This window comes from Montipora foliosa, chromosome 12, assembly GCF_036669935.1.
Source record: "Montipora foliosa isolate CH-2021 chromosome 12, ASM3666993v2, whole genome shotgun sequence".
Lineage (NCBI taxonomy): Eukaryota > Metazoa > Cnidaria > Anthozoa > Scleractinia > Acroporidae > Montipora > Montipora foliosa.
In genome coordinates this window covers 6,977,041-6,987,040 of record NC_090880.1, presented here as the reverse complement: position 1 = coordinate 6,987,040, position 10,000 = coordinate 6,977,041, and the positions used below count along the sequence as shown (strand labels likewise).

The window sequence follows — 10,000 nt, the reverse complement described above, 5'->3', positions numbered from 1 at the left end:
TTAAGAAAAAGCATGAAATATTTTAAATACCATCGTAGAAACCTGTAAAGCATCTATTTACTGGTTTTGATTGGCGTCAATGCCATTAACAACAGTTTGAAATTAGAATAACTATTCTATGATCACACTTAACCATATGGTAGGGTTATGGAATGTGGACTTTTGGACTTCAAACTACGGAATTGAACTGGATATTGACAAAGATATTGTAACAAAAAAAAAACACTGAAATACTGTGAACTTTAAAGAAAATCGGCAACCCTCTTGTTTACCGAAAAGAACCGAGTAAACACTATTGTAAGTTTTGAGCTTCTTTTTTTTTATTAGAGGCACCATTATCAACAAGGATATAACCCCATTGCAAAAAATGAACCAACGTGGAAGGAAATTTGAGATTTTTTTTTTTCAATAAATTAAAAACTCGCGATTCTTTCAACGTGTATCAATTTAATATCATCTGCCTAAGATGATGGAATATTCAATATTATTGTAAATGATAATACTAAAAGCTAGGGGCACTTTAGAGTTTTAGAATTTTCCCTGGTATAATTGGCTTACCAGGTGAAAATTTAATGTCCGAGATTTCTTCCTTCCTGTGATGGAATCCAATGATGTCATCCAAAGTGGTGGAATCAACAACTTGAAAACTACCTGTACAGGGAAGAGCAAAGATATGGGGATGAGGTGGTAAGCATATGTTTTGTGCTATCCCGAGAATTATGGTAAAAAAAGAACGCGGGGGGGGGGGGGGGGGGGCCCTGCAAGTCATTATCCTGATTTGCTGCCAATTGAAATACAGTGTACATCTAGTTTTTTCCCACGATGAAGTTGTTTTAGAGGGCACTGATTCATCTCAAGGCCCTGGGCATGCAAGACGAGACAAAACGCTCATGTCCCGCACTTAAGGGGAACTTTCTTGGTCTTTTCTTGCTACCACTAATCTAACTTGATAAAGAATTGAAAGTAAAAGCCGTCAAAATGGTTGTTTTTAGGCAGAAACGTTCCATCCACTTCCTAAAAGGGTCCACCCTCAACCAGAGTTCATTGCGGGCATACAGACGTCTGGCGGCTATTTTCGCCACTTACTCCTGTCCTGGAGATTCGTCCATCACAAAAAAACTTTTTAAATCTTCAGGGTCTGAGACGTCAAGAGGAGTGAGCGAATAAAGGAAGTGCTTTCAAAAAAATCAGGCGGTAAAAAATTGCAGCAAAAGCCAACCAACCGCAACATATTCAAATGGCAAACGAGTTCCTACTACTTACAGTGCGTTTTTCACGACATCGCTAACAGCCAAATCATGCTGTGCGGTGGCATTTCGTAATCTTCCGTATTCGACTCTTCGGTAACAGGGATTTTAAGAAACCACGACGGCTACGGCGACGAAGACGTCAGTTCAAACTATTAGTTTGAGATATCCTAAGTGTTTCACGATGTTTCCACCTTGTTTATGTTGTACAATATGGGCGAAGTATGCTATTTAACAAATTGATGTCAGTTTTTCATGGGTCTGTCCTGTCATGAATTTCGTCATAACATTGTCAAAGTAGTCTGAGGATCTACTCGGCTATCGCCTCGTGGATCCACAGCTACTTTGACAATGTTATGACGAAATTCATTGTCAACAAAAGGACAGACCCATGAAAAACTGACATCAATTTGTTTTTTACAACAACAAAAAGGCAGAGGGGTAAAAATTAAGTCAAAACACGAGAAGAACGCGTGACAAAAATGCGAGAAACTTCACCTTTCTTCAAGCTGACGCGACCAATATCGCGTCAATATCGCATAAATTCTAAATTTATGTGTGTGTCCGCTTATTGACAATAAAAAGTAGCCAATGAGCGCGCGAGAATTTTGCAGTCATTGCAAAAAACCAGATTGGTACGTACGGATTTGAAGCAAAGAGAGAGAAGAAAAGATTCACTGTTATCTGTCAATGTTGCCGTCAAAATCTAGCCTGCGAACGCAGACGTATTTCCGGCGGTCGTAATACGTCTACGTTCGCAGGCCATCAAAACCAGAAAATTGGCCATTTTACGTTGTTGCTTTGATGAGTAAGGAGAGAAATGTACAAAAATGAGTGCCGCACGATCATTTTTTCCTCTTTTAACCAATAATATTACTGCTTTTTGGCACTGTCGTTACCGTAGGCGAACCATACGGCACATGGTCGAATTACCCATCTTGAGCCTCTGCTCACTATAAAACTCCAGCTATATTGGTGACGGCGATTAGTTTCGGCGCAGTACGATTGAACTTTCAATTTTGTGCACGTGTGATCGATTGAACCCTATAGTTAGCGCACAATAAATTGCCCCTATTGAAAACAACACCTACCCCCAAAAGACACTGGTTGATAGAGACCCTTCGAGGGCGCTTATACTCAACCAGTCCAGCGGTCCTCCTTTAAACATGTTGGGATTCTCAACTACACTATATTTTGTTCATTTAAATTCTGGATGGACCAGTTTTTTTATAGCCCTTCCTCGCTGCCTTTTTATATACGTCCATTCCCTTAGTCATTCGGTTATTTACGTTGCGCAGTTGCTGTAACTTGAGTGCATCCTACCATCTTTAAATCCAATTGCCAATGCTCTCCCATCAGGAGAAAATGCGATGCTTCGAGCAGGTCTCTTAAGTTTTCGAACATTCTTCATTCTGTGATCAGCAAGGTTCCACACTCTGACAGTCATGTCATCACTAACAGTCGCACAGACTTCGTCTGACGGATGAGATGCCAGACCCCATAATTCGCCCTCCAGATGGCCCTGAAAAATAACAGTAGAAATGAGACGCTCAAATTATCATATAAGCCTCAATAAATACGAGATACACCTAAAACCTTGGAACTATCAAAGGGAATCTCTCCACTCCAACAAAAAATAACTTTAAACCACAAGAAATACAGTGCAGTGTTTACATTTTTTCAAAGAAAGCGTTTGTATCTAAAAAAACAAAAAAAGAACTTCGGAATATCTTATTTTTGTTTTCACATTCCCTGGGCGCCGCCTTCTTGAATAACATTAATATTGGGGAGCTTAAGCACGCGACGTTTTTAAGCCACGGAGGGCAACCGGAAATGACTACCACATGTACATGGCTTAGTATCTTTTCTCTATCAGCGACGATTAGTTTAAAACTCAGGGAGACACGACTGTCCCGGCATGCGGATAGGTCACTTCCGGATGCCTTCCGTGGCTCAAAAACGTTGCGTGCTTAAGTTCCAACTGTAACGTGGGTCTGACGTGTTACGGCTGCCCTGTTGTTATCACACCAAAGCTCTTTGTGTCAGCGCAGGCAGAACGGTAACCGTGATGTATCAAAATTGTTCAAGATGGAGGCTTCCAGAAAATAAGCGATTCTTAAACTTTAGATTTTTTTCTTAGTTTTTTTAAAACATTTTTTCAAAAGATTTAAAACACTACGCCGATTTACTGGAGGGTTGGTGACGTAGAGGCAGAAAGAGATGAGGAGCGCTCTCGTCAGCAGCAAGGAAGGCACCAGTCACCATGGCAGCCGAGCCACAGTCCACCTCCCACGACACCCGTCAACACATCACTGAGACCAATGTGTGGAATGTATACGTACCCTAAAACATGGTTGGAGGGGAAGGGGAGGGAGGGAAAGGCAAGCGAGTAGGCAACAAGGTGACGTAGCCAAAGTACATGGAAATGCCTCTGCAAACCTTCCAAATATTTCAGGAGAAACCGCTGCATTGGCTTGGTTTTAACATTTGGCCTCATTTCATGTGAGTTGTTATTCTTTTCTAGGACTGGAGTCTAAAAACCTATAAAGTCCTCCTATCCATAACAACGCCCCGCTTTGTCTCTTTAGGTCATACTATCGCATGATAGTGACGATTGCTTAAAACATGTTTTCACACTAGAAAACAACTTGGTCGACAGAAAAAACTGCCAACATGAGATTTTAACTGAAAAATAGGCACGCATTGCGTAGGTGTGGTAGTTCAGTAACTTGACACAGCGCTCTATTACGTAACTGTCAACTGAGCGGAGTTTTGTTTTCCAGAAGATTCAAGTTGTGTTTGCATACAATGTAGCTCTAATAGTACACAATATTGTTTTTGTGTCGTAAATCATTATAGTGCTATGGTAGATGTCTTAGGTAAATAGCCCCGGAGAAGACATGTAGTTACAAGTAAAATACTTAAACCCAGAACGATTGAAGAAAATAGAGGCGAATCGAGAATGTTGGGTTCAAGGCAGACATTAAGTTTGCTTCAACGTCTTTTTCACAGGAAGTTTATGCGTGTACTCTGCGCGTCTGACAGCTTTCCACGACAAAAGTTCACTGAAGTTAATATCTGACCGGCAGGGGTTAGTACCTGGGATGGGGTACCTCAAAATATACGACTTACTGTAAGAAACTGCACCGAAAATTCTATTTTAACGCTCAAAAATGCGAATTAAGTAAGGTACAGATTTTGCTAGCCTGCTTTCTGCAAAACAAATATTGATGCAAAAGTGAAAAAATATTAATACACAGTTTTTAGGAAGAGGAGAAGGGCGTTTTTAGGAAGAGTCGATCGAGAATAAAAACAATTGCTATCAGCAAACAAAATTTGCAACATGAAAACAACATAAATTTGTGTCGCGAAGATAAAAAGTTACCATCAGCGAAAAACATTTTGGGACAATTTTGCAATGTTCAATTTTTGCTATTGTGCTTTTGGCTGCACGAATAAATCGCAAAATCAAAATCTACATCGATTTCAGCGGCCGCCAGTGATCAAGTTAACTTGAGTGTTTCTACCAACTCAAGAAACAAAGTACACATCTGTGATAAAATGACGGGAAGACAACGGTTTTTGTTTTTGTTAGTTTGCTTTTTTTTCTTTCAAGTGTTATAAAGTTCGACAAGAAATGTGCGAATTCAACACAAAGATCACAATCGTCTAACTCTGGAGGTTGACCATTGTTTCTGCAAAGTCAAAAACTCACTCTCCTAGACGAGGTTATTTATCACCAGTTAATTCCATCGTTTTGGAAATAGAAGCTGCTTTGTTGGTCATCAGCGTCACAAATTCTTGGCGATTTTGGGCTCATTTTTTGAGATTCAAGCAAGCTGCCAACAGACCTGTTTATTTTCGTGATTTATGCACGCGCTGGCGGGCCCATTTGCCACCCCGGATTTACACTCACTCACTCACTCACTAGTGGAAAGTGCAAAAAGCACGTCAGCAAAAACCAATGACATCATTATTCTTTGGATCACTGACAAATTCGAGCAATGCGGTCATTTTACGTATACATAGTAGTGCAATTATATAAGCTGATAAAAATAAAATCATTTCCTTGAACTTCAATAAAACTTTAAAGCCTTATTCAGAGTTCATTTGAATATGAATTGCAATGAAAATTATAGGCAACCATGAAGTATCTTCATTGAGTAACTCGCTATTATACACTACAAGTGTACTAATTGTGGATTGTAATTAAAACGCAGGGAAGTTTAAAGGAATGTCGACTTTTCTCACTTCGAAAACTCTTCAGCAGAGAGTAAAGAAAAATACCTGTACTAGAACAGTTATGGGTCCACTCTTGTCAATCTCCATGATCTGAAATTTTAACCAAAGGAAAAAAAAGAAAAAAGAAACAATAATTGACACTTAAAACGAATCAAATGTTGACCATGACTTTAAACTTTTTTTTTTCAATGATTTATACCTCTCCATTTTTGGTTCCCACTAATATTTTGCCCTGTCCAAGAGTTATTGCTCGAATCGCAGGTGCATCTGCCATCAGGATAGAAGTTGGTGGACCAGGACTTAGACTTGTGCGCGTCACTTTGTAGTTCTTTAAACAACGAGAAAAGTTCTCATCCCAGAGTGCAACAACGCCATCTTTGCCTCCAGTCACAAAGCCCTTGACATAAGCAGAAAAGCACTGGTAATTAATCAAGTGTAGAGTGGCCCTAATAACAATTACAGTGGGAGTGAAAAAGGACGATCGCCGTAACTTATAATGCACATGTAGTTAACAATGCGATCTTATGTAAGTTGTAAAATCATGGCTTTTTGAAAACTGCAGCCGATGCTTTCTATGTCTACTTGGTGGGGCTGAACGAGAGTTGTAAAAGTGAGGATTACGCAAAAAAAAAAAATCTGCATAGGCATTGTTTTCGACTTCTCTTGGGCCATTTTCATGTCCCAGGAGAAATTGCAAACAATGGTTATGCAAAAGTTTTGGGGGGTAATAAAGGTATATTATGGGATTGTGCAAGTAGTGAATTAATTCACTCACTGTTTTGTGATTCACAATTTGTTCATGTTGTGGATGTTCAACTCATGTAAGCATAAAGGTGATGTTACACGAGTCGATTTTTAATCCACGTTAGACGAGACAACTCTTAACGGAACTTTGTTGCGGCAACCATATGTTACACGAGACGATTTTCAATGCAACATTGCTCGCAACATTCGAGCCCAGGCTCCTGCTCGACTAATCCTAGGCGACAAATATGGCGGACACTGTTGACGTGACTATCGAAGTGAGTTGTTTCGATTCTCTGTGGTGCATTCTGGGTCGAAGTTGCATTAAAAGTCAACGGCGGAGGTGTTACAAGCACCAACTCCAACAAAATTCGGGCAACAATGTTGCAGGTTTTTGAAATCGATTCAAAAACGTGTAACATGTTGCCGCAACAAAATCTTTTGTTACAATCGGCGTTAACAAACGGTTCGTGTAACATCACCAGGTAAATATGTGCAAGAGTGTATATTTCAAAATTCCCTTTTTTTTTTTAATCAACAACTCGCAACTGCAAGGAATATAACTGCAACATTGTCAACGAGGGGCAAAATACACAATTTGATTACCTTTCTAAAACTTGCATTGCAAACACGGGGCCTTCATGCGCTTGTATTGCACTTTGCAAAGTGTTCCCTTGCCAACAATACACCTTGCCACTGGCACCTCCAGAGAAAACAACATCAGCGACTTTGCCATAGGTTGCACACATCATTGTTTCATTTTTTCCATGATCACCAAATGTGCCCCTCTTGGAGGTGAAACCCCCACCTGTCTGTGTCCAAAATTTGATGTGTTTCATGCCAGCAGTCACAAGGCGCTCGGCGTTATGTGGATCCCACTTGACAACAAATATCTTGTCTTTGTGACCCCTGAGAGGATCAAAATTTACATTTCTCATGCAATTATAAATAAAAGACTTAATTCCGCTGGAGTTCTAGTAGCTCAATGCAAAGAGTATCTTTCTAATGTTACGGCCCGAGGTTACAGGTTCGAATCCTACCTACAATAAGTGCCAAGGGTTGAGACACTTTCCCTTTTAAGGACTTTCGGACAAATCCCTCCCCCAAAGTCTTTCCATCTAACCCCCTCCCCCCCAAACAATGCTGTTTTCTTATTGCCAACTCGAGGGGGAAGAGGGAGGAGTGCAAGTTGAAAATGTAACGTTGAGGTGATTTTTTCCACATTGTTGTCTTCCCAGTTTAGTGTCTCAACTACCTTTATCAGTTATTGTAGGACTCTGATTCTTCAGCTGTCATTTCACCCATCGCCAAGGATTAAGGCATAAGCCACAGATCAAATAAGATGTGGAGCCTTTTCCTTTTTGTTGAAACAATTTATATGTAACACTAGTGGAACAATAGTTTGTACAATGTAGCAATACACTTTTTTTTTAAACCCAGCTGCTCCTTTCCAACTGACCTGGTAGTAGCTAGTTTTTCTCCTTTTCTCCAATCCCACACAACAATGACATGGTTGTCATCAAGTCCTACACTGGCTAACTTCTTTCCATCACCTAAGGTCAGAGAAGACTTTCAAAAACGTGCGACAAATTAAATCTTGCTTCTAAGTCAGGAAACGTTATCAAAAAATGGCTCGATTACCTGAAAAGTCCACCGAGCAAACACCCCTTTCATGTTGTCCTTTGAGAATGGCTAATGTTTCCATTTTTACAGCATCCCATACATGAATGGCAGGATCCCGACCAACCTTCAGGATAACACCAACATTGACATGAGAAGTAATATTCTAATGTAACACTGGTTCAATTCATTGTCATGAAATTAATGCCGAGATCACGCTCACTATAATAACAAGTGATGTTCAGCATAATAGGTTTTTAACTTTTCCAAAAAATAACGACAAAAAAATTCTTTGAAGGGAATGTCCACTTCAGCAAACAAAATAACTTTAAATCACAGGAAATAACTGTTACATTCAAGTCAATCTAAAGTATTTCCAAAGAAAGCGTTTGCATCTCAAAGAATAATTTTTAGAATCGCCTATTTCGTTTTCAAATTTCGCGGACGCAGCCATCTTGAATAATTGTGACGTGTAACGGTTGCCTCATTGCTATTAGACAAAAGCTCTTTGTGTCAGAACAATAGGGCAATCGCAACACGTCACATTATTCAAGATGGCGGCGCCCGCGAATTTTGAAAGTGAAAATAAGCGATTCTGATATAAACACTTTTTTAAAACAAGTTTCGAACAAATTTGTTTGTGAACATAATTTCCTTTGTTTAAACTTATTCAGTGGTAAGAGTGGTGAATAACATTTGTCTTTCATGTCCTTGTACAAGTAACTTAAAATCCCTTTGCATGTTCAAGTTCAATATTTCTGAAAGGACCAGCAAAGGTATGAGCTACTTAGGGAGGTCTGGGGGCAAGGCCCCTAGGAAAATTTTAAAATAGAAAACTCAGAAACGCTACTTCCGGTGCTTCTGGAACTCAAGAATCAGTTTCCAAGAAACGCTGGAGTTCACTCAAATTCTCTTTTAAAAGTAAGGTTACAAAAAAAGTAATAATAAAAAATAAAAGAAACCCCTCAAATATTGACATCAGAGTACCGGACATGGAATGGGAAACCACTGGACAAAACGTCCAGCCTCCGGCCTCAAACGAAGCCCCTGGACGTTTGATCCTTCCTAAAAGTCGTTCAGTTAGGAACAAAAATGAGCTTGAGATGGACATCGTTAACCCCGGTCGACGAAAATGAAGAGATGGCACTTTTTTTCAAAATTAAAAATCCGAGAGCATCCGAACTACTAATCGGAAGGCCGTAGGTTCGATTCCTGCAAAGGAGCACTCGGATTTTTTCCGACTATTCCCGAGTCACCATTGAAAAAATACCATTTCTTCAAAATGAACTTAACTGGAAATAGAGCTCATCCTCGCGGTAATCAGAGCTATACGTTCTTCCTAGATTGACCTTATCTAAAAGAAGCTTGGTTTCATTTTTATCCCTTTAGAAACAAAAGGTCCTTTTTCCTGTGTTCCTATTTTCTTTCTACGAATGAAATGATATATATATATATATACATATATAACATTTAGAAGAAAGACAACTTCACAGCGTAGCGACTTCAAGTTTCATGTTTGGACAATCATCAGGCTACAGATCTTACATTTGCATTCTAACTCATTTAAAGACCATTCTAATACTCTAGGGGAGCGTGCTATTTTAAGTTCGACAAAAGGTATTTGTTCTTGTGTCTGCATTTAGAAATTAACTCGTTTCTTTTGTTCAGTAGGTGGCGCGTATCTGCTTTTATTATGTACAACTTTTCTGTAAGGCACAGGTCGCATCTCTTTGATCCACATTTGTATGGTGAGGCGAAAGACTCTATTGCCCAGCGTAGCGTGTAATTGATGTTATTGTCCTTTAGACTCCAGATATGCCTCGATAACTCCGTCTCACTGCAGTACTTTTTATGCCTGAAGGATTTAGTGTGATTGTTGTATCGGGTTTTAAATTCTCCCTCTGACGCTCCGTAGTAGATTTTGGTGTTGTTATCGCTTGTCACTTCGGCTCTATAGACTATAGACGATGATAGACATTTGCCGTCTAAGGGGCATGATTGCTTGTTTCTGCAATTGCATAGCCGCGCTTCGTTAGGTGTTTTCGTGGCGTTTAATACTTTTGCATTGTGTTGCCTGATAATGCCTGTCATGTTGGTTGTGCAGCAGTAGCTAAGCTTGATTGTGTTCGTGTTTAGAATTTTGTGAA

The 10,000-nt window shown here is 39.7% G+C and overlaps 1 protein-coding gene and 1 pseudogene across 1 annotated transcript in view; both read right to left on the bottom strand.

Moving 5' to 3' along the window:
- Positions 1 to 10,000, bottom strand: part of LOC137978953 (echinoderm microtubule-associated protein-like 6) — a 103,069-nt gene that overhangs the window by 35,273 nt on the left and 57,796 nt on the right. The window contains exon 20 of the mRNA XM_068826079.1: positions 559 to 651. Coding sequence (XP_068682180.1) covers positions 559 to 651 — 93 coding nt within the window. The remainder of the gene's footprint in view (positions 1 to 558; positions 652 to 10,000) is intronic.
- Positions 2,533 to 10,000, bottom strand: part of LOC137979813 (echinoderm microtubule-associated protein-like 6) — a 21,904-nt pseudogene continuing 14,436 nt past the window's right edge.